The 18,689-nt window shown below is 52.7% G+C and overlaps 3 protein-coding genes across 10 annotated transcripts in view; 1 reads left to right on the top strand and 2 right to left on the bottom strand.

Annotated features, from left to right (window-relative positions):
* The window catches only part of ADAMTS10 (ADAM metallopeptidase with thrombospondin type 1 motif 10), a 65,888-nt gene that overhangs the window by 32,485 nt on the left and 14,714 nt on the right, over nt 1–18,689 (bottom strand). The window lies entirely within an intron of this gene.
* Nucleotides 1–18,689, top strand: part of ACSBG2 (acyl-CoA synthetase bubblegum family member 2) — a 196,344-nt gene that overhangs the window by 163,911 nt on the left and 13,744 nt on the right. The gene's annotated exons all lie outside the window — the stretch shown is intronic.
* Nucleotides 331–16,960, bottom strand: LOC108507982 (A disintegrin and metalloproteinase with thrombospondin motifs 10-like). The gene is made up of 6 exons (XM_017836408.1): nt 16,643–16,960; nt 9,947–10,311; nt 4,264–4,423; nt 2,099–2,316; nt 852–940; nt 331–473 (listed from the first exon to the last, which is right to left on the bottom strand). The coding sequence occupies exons 1-5, from the start codon at nt 16,722–16,724 to the stop codon at nt 881–883; spliced, it is 885 nt and encodes a 294-aa protein (XP_017691897.1). The 5' UTR covers nt 16,725–16,960; the 3' UTR covers nt 331–473; nt 852–880.

Genomic DNA, 18,689 nt, shown 5'->3' with positions numbered 1-18,689 from the left:
ACTAAGCTCCTTGAGAGCCCAACAAAGACCGAGGGAAGATGCTGGAGGATGAGAACTAACTGAAGTGGAAGATGATAGCTGTGTGAACTGCAATAATCCACATCCCTCTGAGGGAATTGGCACATGGCCAGACTGAAGGATGGCCACTGCCAGGCCATTCGTGGGGGATGGAAGCCTTGGATGATCCATTTGGACAGAGGCAGAGGACAGATACATGCCCAGAGGACAGACAGATGCCCAGAGGACAGACAGATGCCCAGAGGACAACCCCAGAGAGGACAACATGAAGGACAGCCCTGCTGGGTGTGGGCTTGGGCTCAGCCTCACCTGGTGATCAGCACTGCAGTGTCGTGGTTGGCTATGCCGTTCTCAGGGATAGCATTCCCATTGCCATTCCTGTTCACTATGGATTTCTGCCACTTGCAGAAGCTGTCCAGGGATTTCCCGGCATGATGGTTGATCTCCAGTGTGGGCTGGAATGGAAGCAACATGACAGCGTGTTCCCAGGAGAGCTCTGATGTGAAGGCACTGCCTATTCCACGCCAGCAGAGCACTGACACCAGTCCAGATGCCTCCACTTTACACAGAAAGCAGACAAAATGTGACTTTAGGAGGACTAAAGCTACCTAAACTTCCCTAAAGTCACCTTATCATAGAAAAAATCCTCAGAGTCCCTGAGGTCTCCTCAGCCCACGGCCTGAACCCAGTCCCCAGGTGCCTTTAGGAGGATGTGGAGCAGCCAATAGGCTGCACAGGGGAGGTTTCCTGGGGGTGAAATCCAAGGGGAACACACAGACCCACAAAGAAAGTGCAGACACGTGATGGAAATGGCCCAGCAAAGCTCAGCTTACCTGGTCCTCGGTGAGGAGAATTAGCCTGGTCACCAGGATGTTGACAATATTGCCCAGACTCGAGTCCTGGAAAAGTTTGGCAACCTGACCTCCAAGAAACAAGAAAAGAGGAGTCTTAAAAATGAGCTCTCTGGCTGGGTGGCACTGGAATCAGGGGGTGAGCCCTCAGTTGGGCCCTGTGGGTAGAATCAGGGCTGTGGGATCTGAACAAAAACTCCCCTTTGGCAGTTAGGGAAAAGCCTAAATTCCCACAGACTCCACTACCAGGCTTGAAAAAACAAGGGAGAGACCTTGGTGTCTCCTTCTGGGGACACTCAGCAGGGAAGATGATCCCCCAGCACCTGCTCCTTGCCTGGAGCTCAGGAGGGGAAGCCCCAGGACCATGGAATCACTCAGCCCCAAGGATGAAGCTCTGCTGAGGGAAAGGCATAGCATCTCTGAGAAATCTGCCAGCACACGGTTGGTGTGTCAGAGCAGATGAAACAGTTAGAACCGCTATTGTTTTAAAATCTGGCGTCTGCTTTAGAAATGCAAACAGAGTGAGCCATGAAAGGAGATCCTGTGGAGGACAGGACAAAGGGCCATCACAGAGGGGCTTTCAGAGGATTGATGGATAATTTCCAAGCCCATCTCACCTCACAGGAGGATTCAGCGTGGCCAATTCAGGCTGTTAATGCAGCTAGCCTGGTATCTTGCCGCCAGCAATGACCCAAGCCCAGGGGCACAGGCGGTGTGGTGTGGAAGAAGGAGGGTGTTTCTGCCGACCCCTCACGCTGCTCAGCCCCCAGGCGTGAGAGCTCACTGTCCTTATGCTTTCCCATGTGTTTCTCAGCTTGGCTGGCCCTATTTGCAATGCTAATTTGAGATGAGAGATGCTGTTCAAAGAAAGGCCTTTGTTCTCCCAGCCCAGATCTGGCCTGTGGTGAGCTCAGACAGGCCAGAGTTTGCCTCTCCTGTGGTGCCTCTCCTTTACAACAGAGGCCCTGCAGGCTCTGGGGTACCACTGCTCATCTGCAGCAGCAGCATGTCAGGATTTTTGACCCAAAACTGTTGCTCTGAGCACGAGGAGAAGCCGCTGTCCTCCTGGAACAGATCTGATTCCCCCACTGCGTTCCTACCCACTTTTCTTGCAGGAAAAACACACAGCACCCTCTGCCAAGCCCAGACATTGGGGGTGATGAACAGGAGTCATTGCTGGGTGTGTGTCTGAGTCCCCCTCACGTTCCTGGTGTGGTTATAACACTTACAATATTCATGATGGCCAGGATGTACTGCTCTATGTCCCTCCTGCCGTGGTACCCCACCATCATCTTGTCAGCCACCACCAGGGTCTCCACGTAGCGCTCGGTGCTCACGGATCTCTTGAGGGGCAGCTGCCCCCGCTGGCTGTGGTTGCCCGCTGGTTTCAGAGGGGAGGGTTTCAGTGTCCTCAGCCACCAGTGCCTCCCCTTCCAGGGCTTCTCATCTGAGGAGGGAAAGAGATGTTCCTGTTGCCCTCCAGCAGCAACTCGGCAGCTCACAGAGGTCTGGGATGTGCAGCGTGAGGGGAGAGGAAAGACCATTGTGGGGCTCTTCATGTGGACCCAGCAAATGCCCCACTGCAGCCCAGGGCTGTCCCCGTGCTCCTGCCAGCCCTGTTGGCACCACATGCACCCTCCTGCCTCCTCCTGCCCCCTTCTGCCCCCTCCTGCTTCCAGGGAGTGTGTGCCCATCCCACCATATCCCCACACACATCCATGTGCCCAGCCCTGCCCTCACCTCTGTCCCAGGGTGGATTTAGAGGCTGCACAGATATAACCTGAAAATAAAGCCACTGCAGATCATTTCCTCTTTCCTTTTCCTGCCGGGACCTCAATTTAGGACTTAGCTTTTCCTCCACAGAAATGGCTGCAGCCTCCAAAGCAGCAGCAGCAGATTTGTAGGACTTTGCTTCAGACTCCAAGTGCTGCTGACCTGACCCTAGGGAGGGTTCCAGTAGGGTCATAAGCTCCAATCCCTCAGCCTGGAGACCACCACAGGGCAGAAGAGCTGACTGGGAGACTACAGCCAGCCTCCTACCCTGCCAGGATCCCCCTCCTCTGCTCTAATGCTGGATTATCAAACATCTACCAGACTGGGAAGACGGGCAGATCACAGGCAGCCCCACAACCTGCCAGCTCCAGCTCCTCTGGCTCATCCCAGGAGCTCATGGGGGTGCTCAGGTGAGGACAGGTCCAGCCTGGGTGGCTTTGCTGAGCCAGTTGCACTGTGGTTGTTCTGAACTGTGTTTGCCCCATGGCTCCCACTGCACGGACTTTGCTTTCCAAGAAGCAATTAGAAGCAGGCTAAATTTTTTTTCTGGAAGCTGGGGAATGTGGCACAGAGTCAACAGAAGGGGAGTCTGCTGGCACTTTGTCCCAGCTTTGGGAGCTGGGATGGGAGGAGCTGGGCCAGGGAAATACAGAGTGTCTCCAGAGACGCTGGTGGGTCTGGGGACACTCAGAGCTGCCCAGAGCAGGGTGGCAGTGCCCCCATGTCTCCAGGTGTCCCACCCCTTCCAGCAGTGACCCCTCATCTGGTTAAGTGTCACCGCTGAGGCAGTGAATGAACACCCTGAAGGGACACATAAACCTCCAGGAGCAGCAGGGGAGAGCTCTGCTCTGTCCCCCCAAACTGATCCACAGAAAGCCATCCAGCCCCTCTGCAGGGATGGCCTCTCATCCTTATAGAGCCAGGGAGTTTACCTCTGTAAACTGAGGGAGAGGCATCCTGTGTGCCTGCAACATTTTGGGTAGATGGAGTCTATTCCCAAGGACCAGGGATTTCAGCCACACTCTGGGACACAGATGATGAGAAGGGCAATTGTGGAGAGGCCAAGACAGATCTGTGAGAGTCCCTTTGGGAGTCAAAGGTTTGCAGGTGTAGAAATGGGGAAGAAGTACAGCTACCATTCCCTGTAAACATCCTCTGTGACCAACCAGGTCCCACATCCCACCCCCAAGGCATCTTTCCACCTGGTCTCCAACAGAAGCAGAGTTATCTCAGCATGGACACAACCTGCAGTGGCTAAAAACCAAAGGCAAGTCTCTGCTGAGCATGTGTAAGCTGTGATTTCTCAACACATGGTAACTTGGCCAAATCTGGGAGGATTTTTCTGAGTAAAAATAAGAGGTGGATTTTTCTCTCTTCTATCCCATGATATATTTACACAATTAAAAGCCCTGCTGTGAAGAGGAGAGCACAAGACCTTTCCAAAGACCAGGCCACCAGAAGTGCTCAACATGGGTCAAAGTAAACACAGAAATCTTTCTTGAATGCAGGTGATTTTGGTTCTTTGACACCTAGAGCAGTGTGCACCTTCAAAGCCTGGTCTGACAGGACGTTCCCAGCCTTTTCTGGGATGGCTTGAGGGGGTGTTGGTGGGAACAGGTACCTAGCACTCCACAGGCTGCGTCTATGTGGGGGTACTGGAGAGATGATCTCTTGTACACGACGTGGGGGCTGCCCTTGCCCTCTCCCCCCGTGCTGACGTTGGCTCCAGGGCTCAGGGGTTCAATGAAATATTCCTCCTCATCTGCCACGATCACCCCGTGCTGCAGAAGGAAAGAGAGAGAGAGGGAAGGCAATAAAAGAGATGGAGAGAGAACTGGGGGTTGAATTGGTGGCTTCTCATAATGAGCTTTCTGTAAATCAACTCCATAATTTCTGGGGACTGATAAATACTTTGGAGGACGTGAAGGAATCCTTCATTCACACACAAACTCTGAACTGTATGAACATACAGAGCAGAGAAAACCCAGCCAGATGGTCCTGGATGCCTTGAGACATCTGTGTTCACTAAAGTCCTCTGGAAATCACAGCCTTTCCTTGCAAAATTATGAATGAATTGTTTCTTATTCCACCCACTCAGTCTCATTGAGAGCTGCCTGTGGGATCCTAAATACCATACATTGAAACTGCAGCACAGCTCAGCAGTGAGACCTGCCTCCTGTGCCTTCAGCTTCACCTGAGAACCTTCCAAAGCAGCTCAGGACCATTCCCACCAGCTGGGAACTGGGGCACAGAGCTGCAGAGAAGTGTGAATACTCAGAGGCTTTTGAGAAACACACTAAATCTTTAAAATCTGAAGTCTGATTAAGCAGGGAGGCAACGAGCAGGAGCCACAACCCTCCTCTGCAGCCTGGAACCTGGGTTGTTCACCTTGTACACCTCAGACTGGCCACCTCAGTCAGATGATCTTGTTTCTGCTCCCTTATTTGTTTGGGGTTTTTTATTCTTTGACTGACTGAATTTCAGCTGTGAGCGCAGACTTTGCTCTCTCTGAGTGGAGCCACTTGTGAGACAGTGATGACCAGGCAGAAGCAGATCCCAGTGGGGTGAGCAGCCAAACCCACCAGGTGCTTGCAAGATCTCTCCTCTGCAGCCAGTCCCATCCTCACAGCAAGATTTCCCCTTACCTGAAAGGTCTGAGCAACCAAAAAAGTTTCTGGAAGCACAACATGAGCTCTATCACTGTAACAACTCCTGAATCTCCCAATAACTCCAAGGAAGGTGATTGTGCCACCAGCTGAACTTCACCACCAAGCAACCAAGGCACAGAAATACACCTGGCATGGCTCAGGCACGATCCCAAACATCCAAGACCCATGTTACCTGGCTGTCCTCCCACTCCTTGTGTGCAAGCAGAGGTGGAGAGTGGTCATCCCTGTGTGCAGAGACACCCCTGCCCTGCCACCAGCTCAGCGCTGGTGCTGTCCTTTGGATGTCACAGCACTTTAAAATCTCCCTCTGTGCCCAGGGAACAGGAGCCCTGCTCTGCCAGGACTGGTGTGGCCTCCCCTGCAATACTGGGGCAGTTTCAGGGGACACAATATAAGAAAGATCTGAAGCCATTAGAAGGGTGTCCAAAGGAGGCAACGGAGATGGGGAAGGGCCTTGATTTGCAGCCATGTCAGGACACTGAGGGCACTTAGTGTGTTCAGCTGGACAAGAGGAGACTGAGGGGAGACCTCACTGCAGTTCCAACTGCCTGGGCAGGGGCAGAGGAGGGGCAGGGACTGAGCTCTGCTCTGGGGGGACCAGGGACAGCACCCAGGGAAGGGCTGGAGCTGTGTCAGGGCAGGGTCAGGTTGGATCTCAGGGAAAGGTTCTTCCCCCAGAGGGTGCTGGGGCACTGCCCAGGCTCCCCAGGGCAGTGGGCACGGCCCCAAGGCTGCCAGAGCTCCAGGAGCATTTGGATGATCCTGAGAGGCACAGGGTGGGATTGTTGGGGTGTCCTGTGCAGGGCCACGGGTTGGACTGGATGATCCTTGTGGGTCCCTTCCAACTCAGCATATTCTGGGATTCTGTGGCAGAGAGAGGAGAAGTCGGTGTCTGTAAAACCCCTTGAGGCCCTTGAACAGAAGGTCCCACCTGTGTAACAGCACTGTGGAGGGTGTTCTGGGGGAAGCCTCTCTAGGGTGGATCCTCCCAGCCCAGCCAGGCTCTGCCCCTCTCCCTCCCTCCCAGAGCTCAACTGGGGCAGTGTGTGCATGGCAGAGCCCCCAAACCCCCAGTGCCGGGGGATTTCCTCCTGCCCCAGTCTCTGTTGCTCTTGGCTGGGCTCCACCTTCTCAAACACAAGTGAGGTACTGTGAGGTTACCCTGGCCAGAGCTCCAGCGGAAAGCCGAGTGCCGGCAGCAGAGCCAGCTGGTGCTGGCTCCCCACCAGCCTGGGGCAGAGCACCAAGGGGGAAGAGCAATTCCTGCCCCAAACCCATGTCCTGCTGCAAAAGGGATGTTCTGACTTAAACCTGGAGCCTCAAACCTCCACCTCCTGCCACGAAGCTTGGATATCCTGGGAGGGTGACCCCAAGGACCCAGCTCTGAGGTCCAGATGCTGGACATGACACAGGCCTGGTGAAAGGGGGTGGTGAGAAGTCCTCAGGGAGATCCCTGTGGTTTGTGGGGGAGCTAAACTGGATATCCTGTCCGTGATTCAGCCAGGTCAACTGCAGAGCAAGGATGGTTTGTGTTCTTAGTTATAACCATGGTTCAGAAAAGCACAACCTCACACTGGGATTCGGCTCTTCCAGCTCCTCATACAGACACAGGAGCTGTTTGCCTCAGCAGGGACCCTCTCTGCCTTGCTCCAAGCATTTGCATCCATGCTGGGCCCAGGGGGGGCTCTTCAGGTGAAAACACGATTTCAGCACACACAGGGAAGCTGTGGCTGCCCCATCCCTGGAAGTGTCCAAGGCCAGGTTGGACAGGGCTTGGAGCAACCTGGGCTAGTGGAAGGTGTCCCTGTCCATGGCAGGGGGTGAGATTGGATGAGCTTTAAGGTCTCTTCCAACCCAAACCCTTCTGTGGTTAAAAGTAACCCAAAACAAGTTCTATCTGTGTAAGGACAAAATTCGTTATGGCTTTGTTTTATGTCAAAATCATAAGGGTTGTTGAGAAAATATAAATATATGTGTATAGTAAAGATACTCTGGTGAAGAATAACATTTTATATGTTTATAGATAAGGAACCAACAGCCTCAGTCCCTTAGAGAACACCAGGGAATTGCCTGGGCCTTGAGTAGAGTTCCCATGTCTAAACAATGGGAACCAAGGGACAGGACCTGAGGGAATGGCTGGAGCTGTGCCAGGGGGTTTGAGATGGATCTCAGGGAAGGGTTCTTCCCCCAGAGGGTGCCCAGGCTCCCCAGGGCAGTGGGCACGGCTCCAAGGCTGCCAGAGCTCCAGGAGCGTTTGGACAACGCTCTGAGGGACAGGGTGGGATTGTTGGGGTGTCCTGGGCAGGGCTAGGAGTTGGACTTTGATGATCCCTGTGTGTCCCTTCCCGCTCAGGATATTCTGTGATTCTGTGAACTTAAGCCTGGGTGACTTCCCCTGAAGCTCAGCCCAGCTCTCCCTCCATGGGAGATGTGTGGGGTGAGCCTCTCTGCCCAAGTGCCCTCAGGCCTATGGTCTGGAAAAACAGTGGGAGCATGTCTGGATATTGGGAAGACATGCCCAGACACTGGCATCCAAAGCTGATGTGTTGAGAGGTGAGGATTGTGTCAGAGGTGTTTGAAAACAAAGCAGTTTAGTGGTGCACCCTGCAGACACAGAAATTCCTGAGGGATGTGGGAGTTGGAGGACAGGAGGATGGCTGAGGGCTCATTACCATTTTCTCAGCTTTGTGTTGGACACAATTATCCCTTTCCCTCCTCCTCATGCACAGCTCACCCCACAACCAGCACCTGGTTCCTGCTTGTGCCCTTTCAACACCCCAACCCCCTGGGCAGCTTCAGTGAGCCAGGTCTGCAAACGTGGGTCACCTTGTGCAGTCCCCCCTCAACAGCAGGAACACGAACCTGGACTCCTCAGCCACTGGGGACCCTCTTCTGTCCCTGCCCATCCCCTCCAAAGCAGATGATTCCTGCCTGAAGCTGAGCACGCTGTGGATGAGGGATGGCACGAGTGAATCAGCTGTTACTGAGCAACCAGAGCTCTGCCAAAGGTCTCTGGTGTAAGCACGGCTCCCTCTCTGCCAGCTACAAACATTCCAGGCTCCTCTTGCCCAAATTCCCAACCCTGTCGTCCTCACTGACCCAGCAGACCTCCTCCCCCACCCTCCCTGATGTCCACAGCTCTCGGGGGCGGGGGGACAGAGCTCAGGAAAAGGAGACATTGTTGGATGACCCTCAGTCCCTCTTTGTGCCTGGTTGCATTTTCCTCCAGACAGCCCTTGGTATCTCTCCAGGGCTAAACACAGCCTGTGGACTGAATTATCCCAGTTCAAAGTGCTGCTGGGCCATTGCTTGCCCTCTGAAGTGGGAAGGGTGATGCTAGATCCCTCCGGATCCAGCAGCATCCAGCTCACCCCTCAGTGCCTTTGAGAACACCAGGGAATTGTCTGGGACTTGAGCAGAGCTCCCATGTCTAAACAAAGGGAACCAGGAGTTTATGCAGCTCTGAGTTTTGGCTGTGAGGTGGAAACATTAGACTCTGTGATATAATGAGTCAGATTCTCATTTCTGTTAATAACCCACAGCACTGTTCTGGCAGTGTAATTTAGCAATAAATCAAACGTGAATTCATTCCCATTTGGATGCTCTTCCACACTGCCAGAATAGTGCTCAGAGGTGGGGCTGGAGCCTAAATATGAGTCTGGCCTACAGAGTCTTTTTCTACATGTTATCCCTCCAAGGGAGCCATCAGCCTTGGGATTCACTAACGGGGTATGTTTGCTCCATCCCTCCATCTGGCAGGTCATGAAATGTGCTTTAGGAGCCAGAAATATTAGAAAAATCACAGAAAAATAGGGATGGAAGTCCTTAGTCTGGAAGAAGTAATGAATCATACCTGGAGGATTTTTGAGAGGCATTTATCTGGCCTGTTCTTAAACATCTCCAAAGATCTCCCACTCTCCAAGCAATCTAGTTCAGACCTCAGCTAACCTTACCACTGATGTTACCATTAAGCTTTTCTTACTGATATTTAGGACCATGATGTCTTTTATAAGCTGTTAAGACTTGCAAAATCAATCATTTCCACCCTCCTTCCAGCAGCCTTGCTGGTTTTGAGGAATGCATCTTTGTTGTTCTCTTTTTCATACTGAAAACCTGATTATTTCAGTTTTTCCTACATAATTCACATTTTTAGCTCCTGAAATCAAGCCTGGGAACCCCAGGAATGCATCTACACTTGTAAGGACCTCAATGCACTTTTGACATTCCAGTGGTGCTGTGAAATTCCTGCCCTCCTGCACTTCTCCCTCTCTTTCAGCACATGCAAAACATTTTTTGCTGTTGCTGTTGGAAGGGGAGGGGAGAGCTCTGCGAGAGCCAGAATAACAGTCTAGAGCCTGGATTATCCCATTCCAATTAAAACCAGTGGAAAAATGCCCACTGCCTTTGGCAGGGAGAGGACTGCAAGTGGAACAGGGATGAGGAACCCCTGGAGATGTGATGAGGGATGTGCTGTCTGCACCTTCCACCCATTTTGGACACTGGTGCAATATTCCCACTTGACACCAATCCCAGACCTTTCCCAGCGCATGGACCCACCTGCTGGGACACACAACTGGTTGCAGAGATCAAAGAGGCTGCAATTAGTTGTCGGCATTGCCAAGCACAGACACTCACCAGCCCGTTGCAGTTGCTGATGGCCACCTTGGAGCTCAGGTACTGGTCCTGCAGGTGGCCAGCGTAGTGACAGTCCTCGTGGAAGTCGTGCTGCCAGTCCATGCCATCCCGCTTCCAGTATTCCACAGTGAAGTGCTCAGCCAGCAGGTTGGAGTGCAGGGTCAGGTTGAGCAGAAACTGGGTCCTGTGGGCAGAGACTTTGTAGAAGACCTGCTGCTCGGAGGGCTCGTAGGCCAGGGAGCCCAGGCTGCGCCGGGGCCGCGGCTTCAGCTGCCTCCGCATGTCAAAGGTGAGGAAGTCCCCGTTTTGGTCCACTTGGATGGGGAAGGCGATCTCATAGTGATCCAGGCTGGAGAGGAACTCCTCTGGGGAGGGAAGGAAAGACAGAGGAATGATGTTCTTCAAGGACAGCCTGAGTCAAACACCCAGTGATGTCGAGCACAGCCACAGCCAGCACAGGGGCCTGACACACAGGGTGTGCTCTGCCCAGGCTGCAGGATCCTTGGGATACTCCCAAAGCCCTGCAGCCCACAGAGCCTTGGGATAGCAACACTATGGAGTCTAATTTTCTTCCTCTGCAGATGACGTAAAGGGGCCCTTCAGGACCTGGCTCTGGTCCTGGACTATCCCCCATCCATCCATCCATCCATCCATCCATCCATCCATCCATCCATCCATCCTCCATCTCCACTGGGCAGAGGGACTCCAGGCTGTGCAGAGCTACACTCTGTGGTTTGGAGGGTTATTTTAACTGGATCGTTTCAGTAACAAACCCAGCAATAAGGTCTCCTCAAAATGAACCAGAACAAGCCTTGGGGTGACAATATCAGTCTTGCTGAGGAACTGTGGGTTCCTCAGAACATCTACAGCTGCCAAATGGACCTGCCAGCTGATAACTCACACAATCACAGCACCACACCAACCTCCCCAGTCACAGCTGCCTTGGTGCAGGAGGTCCTGGGCATCCTCCTGAGGGGCATAAAGCCACTGTCCTTGTAGTGCCAACCTTGATATCAAAACAAGAAAGAGGGTAACTATCAAAAGAAGAAAGAGGGCAACTGGAATTCCCCAGCTGGGCTGAAAAGGCAGCAAGAAAAGAAGTCAGACATCTCTATTCCTCGGCCAGGTCTCTGTCTGTGGTACCATCCTGCCTTCCCAGCTCACTGGATTTGTGATATTTTTTATCATATCAGCATGGCTTAGCACCTTCTCTTGGGGCACTTGAGCTTCGGGCCTGTCCTGTAGTGCTCTGAAATGTGCTCTGCAAGGTCACTGTCTGACCTGTCTGCCTGGTAATGCAACAGTTCTGCCTGTCAAACAACTTGGCACTGAACAACCTCCCCAGAAATCCCTCCTTTTCAAAGGAAAATGTCCCAGGGACTGCAAGGCTGGATCTGAGCTGTCTCTGACAGCCCTCAGCACCACAGGCTTCAGTAGGAAATGTAAAATATCGTGTGCTGGGCAGGACAGCTTCTCCACCACACTGTTTTCTGAACCCCTCGTGTCTGGAGGTCTTAAGTGTCCTGAACCCTCTGTTCATTCTGGAAGAGCCTTGCTGTGCTTTCTGCACCTATTTGGAGATGCTTCTTAAGCAAACAGGTTGCTCCAGGGTGGCTGCATTTCTCCTGGCTCCACAGCACCCATCTTCAAAGCCTTCCCAGCCATCAGAAACCTGGACTCCAAACCCACTCTCACCACAGGGCAGCACTGGAAAGTTCCCTTTCCTCTGGTGTGTTTTCCAGTGTGGAAGCCTGATAGAGTGGTTTCCTTGGCCACCAGCAATGGGACAGTCCTTCCCACCAGCTGGGTTTAGGGGTTAGCTTCCCTCCTTCCAGACCATGAGCACTTCTGGCACCTCTCCCTTGCCTCAACAAGCCAGAAATAATTATTAGTTTTTTAACTTCCTGTGCTCCAGCTTCTCCTGCATCCCCTGTGATACAAACAAGGGTGACTATTTGCACTTCAGCAATGACTTCAGGCTTGGAAAAATTTGTTACGGGAAGTGTCTTGTTTTTCTTTTTCCCTCTTTGCAGCCCATGTGGGCTTGAAAAAGAGTGAATCAGAAGGAGGTTTGTGCATGTTGTGGCTACAAAGGTCCTAGGAGCCTGGGCTGGAGTCTCTGGAAGTGTATCTAGGAGGAAAGAAGGTGTCCAGAGCCTGAGAGTGAAGTTGTGTGTGAGAATCTGATTGTGTTGTGGTGTTGGTCACTGTGCATCTTCTCAGGGATGTCACCCTGGGAAATGAAGGACAGGGAGAGCCTAGGAACAGTATCCTGGTCACAGGAATGTTTTAGGAAGTGATGCCTTCGAGTGGGAATGCCACAAATGGAAAAAATAACCAAAGATAGAGTCATGGAATAGTTTTGTTGGGAAGGGACCTTAAAGATCATCTCATTCCACCCCCTGCCATGGGCAGGGACACCTTCCACTAGCCCAGGTGGCTCCAAGCCCCGTCCAACCTGGCCTTGGACACTTCCAGGGATCCAGAGGCAGCCACAGCTTCTCTGGGCAACCTGTGCCAGGGCCTCACCACCCTCACAGGGAAGGATTTCTTCCATATATCCAATCTAGATCTAATATTCCCAATATCTAATGTTATATACATGACGGTTCTGCTGACAGTCATGCAGAGTGTTGATAATGAAGAGAGAGTTTCAACACAGGAAAGAAGTCACTGTCCCCACCCAGTGTCACAGCTGCCTCCTCCTCTTCTCTAAAAATGTAAAATATTAATTCAGTCTCTAAGAGGTTTAGATCTCTTACTCCCCAACCCTGTCTACTCCATCCTACATCACAGATGTTCCCCAAATCCCTCATTTCTCCATCACTCCTCGCATTACAGACCATACTGGGAGCTCCATTTGGCCCTTCTGTCAGGTGCCCTCTGACCCTCAGCCACTTCACACTCCATGAATAGACCTTGGCCTGAGCTCTGCTGCACCCACTGGACCAGAAGGGTCTGCACTGGAGATAAGCACTTGGTGTCTGCAGAGACCTGTCAAATTGCTGTGGAAGAGAGGCTATAAAAAGCCTTTCTCCAGGAAAACCTGCCCATGGCTGTGTGGGACACTGGGCACCCCTGAAGGACCACAAACCTCCTGGGAGAGAGCAAGGGAGAAAGCTGGGGAGGAGGAGGGATGGGATGTGGGCAGAGGTACCTCATTGTCCCATTTCTGGTGGGAAGAGAGCAGGGATGGCAGAAGAAGGGAAAGGGCACGGGGCAGGCAGAGGGGGGAGCTGAATAAACAGAAGAAGAAGGAAATGTGAGGAGGGAGGATTTTATTCCCTCCTGTGTCCTCACCATTGCCTCACTCATGACTGAGCTGCTTCAAGGATGTAGAGGAAGCAGATGTTTTCTTTGGTCTTGTCACCAAAGAGGAACCCCAGCTGCAGCCCAGACATGATTCCCAAGGGATGGCTGTGGAAAGTCCTCTGGAATCCCCTGGCTTCAGGCTGCCCCAGCACTGTGGCAGCCTCACTATGTCCTTCAAGGGTCCACTGGTTTACAAGTAACCAGGAACAGTAAGATCAGCCCACCTAATGTTCCATAAAATGGGAATGTCTGATCTATCACCATAGTTAAACTAAGGACCTAACAGAAAATTCCCTTTGGACCAAAAACCACTCAGCTCTGGTGAGCACATGCTGGATCCATGGTCAATTCACACAATCGTGGAATCATAAAATGGTTTGCGTTGGGAGGGACCTTAAAGCCCATCCTGTCCCACCTCCTGCCATGGGCAGGGACACCTTCCACTAGCCCAGGTTGCTCCAAGCCCCGTCCAACCTGGCCTTGGACACTTCCAGGGATGGGGCAGCCACAGCTGCTCTGGACAAGCTGTTCCAATGATTTCAGCTGCTGTTCCCTGCACGGTTACATTGGAACCTCGTTACATTTCCTGGGCTTGCAGAGGCCTCAACACCAGCTGCTGTTTCCCATAAAGATAATTAGAGCTCATGATTATGATACCTTAATCTTTCTCCTGCATAAAGCAAATACCCCGACCTGGAGTCGTGTGCACACAGGGCACGAGTCCTGCTGCTGCTGACTGGGGACAGACACTCAGCGGAGATCAGGGGCTTGTTGAAAACACTGGCCTTTGTTCTCCAACTGCTCAGAGGAGATAACAGCATTTCACCCTCTTGAGAAGGTGTTGTGGGGATTATGTCCTGACTGTCTCAGCAGGGTGGTGAAGTGTTGAGTAACACCAACACTGTTCTGGATGCAGGAGACTAAAACAGGCCTCTGACAGCAAGAGGGGCCCATGGGCCCGTGACCAACCGTGTGAAGAACAAGGGGAAGTGCTGGATTCTGGGATGGGGAAACCCCGGATGGACAGACTGGGAATGAGAGGCTGGAAAGCAGTGCCAGGAAAGGGCCCTGGGGGTCCTGGTGGGTGCCAGTTGTCCCTGAGTCAGCAGTGCCCTGGCAGCCAGGAGGGACAGCCCTGTCCTGGGGGCATCAGGGAGGGGATTGTCCCGCTCTGCTCTGCCCTGGGGCGGCCTCACCTCAACATTGGGGCAGTTTGGGGGGACACAATGGAAGGAAGATCTGAAGCCATTAGAGGGTGTCCAAATGAGGCCACAAGGATGGGGAAGGGCCTTGATTTGAAGCCGTGGGAGGACACTGAGGGCACTTGGTGTGTTCAGCTGGACAAGAGGAGACTGAGGGGAGACCTCACTGCAGTTCCAACTGCCTGGGCAGGGGCAGAGGAGGGGCAGGGACTGAGCTCTGCTCTGGGGGGACCAGGGACAGCACCCAGGGAAGGGCTGGAGCTGTGTCAGGGCAGGGTCAGGTTGGATCTCAGGGAAAGGTTCTTCCCCCAGAGGGTGCTGGGGCACTGCCCAGGCTCCCCAGGGCAGTGGGCACAGCCCCAAGGCTGCCAGAGCTCCAGGAGCATTTGGCTGATCCTCTGGGGCACAGGGTGTGACTCCTGGGGATGGGCCTGTGCAGGGCCAGGAGTTGGACTGGATGATCCTTGTGAGTCCCTTCCAACTCGGTAAATTCTGTGATTCTGTGACCCTTGGGACTGGACAGGGACTGGGGAGGGGACAGACTGCAATCCCTGGGACCACCACACTCCCAACAACGTCATGGGCTAAGGCTCATCCCCTGGCCAGCTCAGGGCATTTAGGAAAGCACAAATGCACTAATTTTGGAGAGCCCTTGGGTTTAGAATGAGGTATATTAATAAACAGAGTGGGGACTCATGCCCAGGGAGGGTCGGGGGTGCTGTGAGTCAGGATGGGGGTGATCTGGCAGCACCATCCCTGTCAGAGTGTGGGGCTGCACATGGAGGGAGGTGTGAACTGCCAGACCCAGAACAGTCCCCCCAGGACCCAGAGCCTTTGGCCAACAGGAGTAGAAAATGGGTGACTTTTTAAAAGAAAATCTGCCTGTATAACTTTGCACAGCAGGGTTTGGTTGTTTCTCCTTGTGCTGCCTCCACGGGCAGCACTGAGATGGTGCCCAGCCCCAGGATGGTGTGGGGTTTTGGCTGCCGTTGTCCCTCTTTCCAGTTCTGCTTCACAAGACAACCCATGGAAACGGTAACTCCATCCTACACTGCTCAGGGAATGTCACCTGGCTCCAGCCAGGGAATGTCACACACTTTCACCCTGCTGGGATTGATCTGGGCACACGTCAGATGTCAGGATTGTGGCTGCCTAAGTAAGTTTTAACACCTTGCACTGATAAATGTCTGATTTCAGAGCTCTTCCTTCTCACCTCTGGTGCCTGATGGGAGTTCTTAAAACTTCTTAAAAAATGATCATAAAAATAGTAGCACTAAGTAGTTTAACTACCCTGTGCTACCTGCCTGTGCTGTTTTGTACCCTAGGCTGGCACAAACCAGCCCACCTCACTTTCCAGTCCATTCACTCCTAACCTGGAATAAAATCAGACACAAAAGCACAAATCCAGGTACAAGAGACCCAAATTCTGCTTTCCTTGCAGTCACACATTGTGTGACTCTGTATTTAAACTCAAGACCATTACAGAATCACAGGATATGATGAGTTGGAAGGGACTCATCAGGATCATGGAGTCCAACTGATGGCCTTGCACAGGACACCCCAACAATCCCACAGAGACACACAAGATGGGTACAAAGTGCTCATGCCTGAGCAGGTTTGAGCAGTTACTACCAGTATCACTTACAGAAACATGTGTCCAAACTAAAACTGCTCCTCCAGCAGCACAGGCCTGTCCAGGCTCAGCTGGGCAGATGGTTTGGGTGCTCCAGCACTGCCCTCCATCCCTGCACACACCAAGGACCTGCTGGCTGCACACACACAACCCTCCTAAGCTTCTACTCATCCAAGGATGCGCTGCTCCACCCAAGTGGAAGGGGAGCTTCCCTGATGTCACCACATCGCCTTCCTTTCCTAAGCCTGTTGTGGCTCTTGCCCTGCACAGACCTGACTGCTCTGAATTCTGCAAAAAGTCCCATCCAAGAAAAAAACACATCCTTTCCTTGCAGGGCAATGGAAAACATAGGACATGCAGCAGGAGCAGCTCTGGAGCAGTGCAGCAGGGGTGGAGGTATCTCCATCCACTCCTCAGCACGTTACCCCAACACTTCCCGGGGCAGCAGTAGGGTTTGTGCCAGCAGCAGTAGGGTTTGTGCCAGCAGCAGTAGGGTTTGTGCCAGCAGCTGTGGGTGGACCCAGCTCCCCTCCCAACTCCGATCCCTACCTTGTGACTTGTAAGCAGGGAAGGTGCCCATGGCCGCAGCGAGGATGACAGTCCACATGAGAAGCCTCCAAGCCACTGCCATGGTCAGCGCTGCTTGTCTCAGTGCAGGGAGAATTGTGCCAGCTGGGAGGGCGCTGTCCCAACATGTCTCTCCCTCAGGCACTGCTTATGTGGAGACAGGAGTGCTCGGTCCCTCCGCAGGCATCCTTGGCCGCTCTGTGCTCTTCCCAGGGCAGCGAGGCCGGAGTGTCCCTGCAGGGTCCTGGGCCTGGACCAGCACAGCGGGGTCAGCACGGGCTAATCCGGACCTCAGGCATTGCCCCTGCAGAGGAGAGGGTGGGGTGAGTGAGTGGGAGAGAAAAAGGATGGAGGAGGAGGACACCAGGGAGAACACAGGGTGCAGGGTGAGGAAAGCCTTGAATGAGAGAGAAAGGGAGAGACAAAGGATAAAGGAGAAGGACATGAAGAACGTGGGGTGCAGGAATAAAAGCTTTGAATGGGACAGACAAACTACGGAGGAGAAGGACACAAGGGAGAACATGGAGTGCAGGAATGAGGGAAGCAACTGAGAGACACAAAGGGAGAGAAGGATATGAGGGAGAACACGGGGTTCAGGAATGAGGAAAGCCCAATCTTGGAGGAGTGAGATGGAAAGAGTGCAAAAGAGGAGGACAGGATGGAAAGTGAAAGCAGCCATCATTAACCACATAAGCTTACAGCACTGCAAAACCACGTTGACCTGCTCCAGGGACACTGCACACCCAGGGGCTCTGCCAGTACTGCTCCAACAGCAGCACTAAGGGCTGGAATATACCCTATACCTGAGGAAAGGAGATCAGAATCAGTGGGAACCCTTTGTCCTGTGGCAACAGCCATGAGGAAGCACAGATCAAAGAGTGACCTGGTCTGGGTTACCTGATCTCTTAAAGGGGAGCAGGAAAGAACAGCATCAGCAGCAACCAAGAAATCATCTCTACTGGTTTCCCTGGATTTAAAACACACCCTAATGACTGTCACTGCACAGAAGGAAGAGCATTTGCTCCCAGAGTGTATTGGCCAAACCATAAAAAAGTGATGGAGAACAAAGGAGCCATTCAGTGAACTCACCCTCAGCCCCATCCACAAATGGATCCTGAGATTCCAATTGCATTTTTTATTTAAAATGGTTTGCTAATTGCTTCAGTGAAAGATTTTTGGCTTGCAGATGATTCCCACTCAGTCTGAGGCAATTATACAAACTCACATCATGCTGGAGAGTTGTGTAAAGCCAGTGGGTTTTGTTTCCATCCAGCGATCCCATGACGTATGTGATGAATACAGCACATACCTCACCAGAGCCCGGAGAATCCCAAATATCTCAGCAGTGATGCTCTGCTCCAGAGCAGCCCTGTAGCAAAACATAAACCTCCTTGCAAAGATGACAGATAAATAAATATATCCTGAATCTCGACTTGCTGGAGCACGGCTGGGAAAAGCAGGACAGATGCTCCTGAGCTGCTGGGAAGATGAGGCTGGAGATGGGAGGAGGGTACTCATTGCAAAGGTGTCAACAGCCATGGCATGTGTGTGGTCCTCATCCCAGTAAGGAAACAGTTGGAATAACATTATTATACCCTGCCTTGCTCTGCTGTTGTATGTTTTAAACAGCAAAGGCTACCAACTGGCTAGAGCACAGTCTGGTTCCTCCTGGGCTCTGTCATGCTCCCCATCACCTCGTGTCCTCAGGGGAGTCTGAAACCCTGAAAGTTTATTTCTACTTCTGTTTTCCCACCTTTACTATGCAATTCATGCAATTTGCGCTGTGGGGGCCTGGAATAACACCCATCACAGGACACAGACTGCATGGGTGAGGTGTAAGAGGAAATCTGGGAGATGGTTCTTGCCCCAGTAATTACCATCGAAACCCAGAATGGTTTGGGTTGGGAGGGATCTTAAAGTCCATTTTGTTCCAACCCTTGCCATGGGCAGGGACACCTTCCACTAGCCCAGGTTGCTCCAAGCCCCGTCCAACCTGGCCTTGGACACTTCCAGGGATCCAGGGGCAGCC

This window comes from Lepidothrix coronata, unplaced genomic scaffold, assembly GCF_001604755.1.
Source record: "Lepidothrix coronata isolate B3197 unplaced genomic scaffold, Lepidothrix_coronata-1.0 Scaffold277, whole genome shotgun sequence".
Taxonomy (NCBI): domain Eukaryota; kingdom Metazoa; phylum Chordata; class Aves; order Passeriformes; family Pipridae; genus Lepidothrix; species Lepidothrix coronata.
The sequence above is the reverse complement of the archived record's forward strand: the minus strand, read 5'-3'. Positions and strand labels throughout refer to the sequence as shown.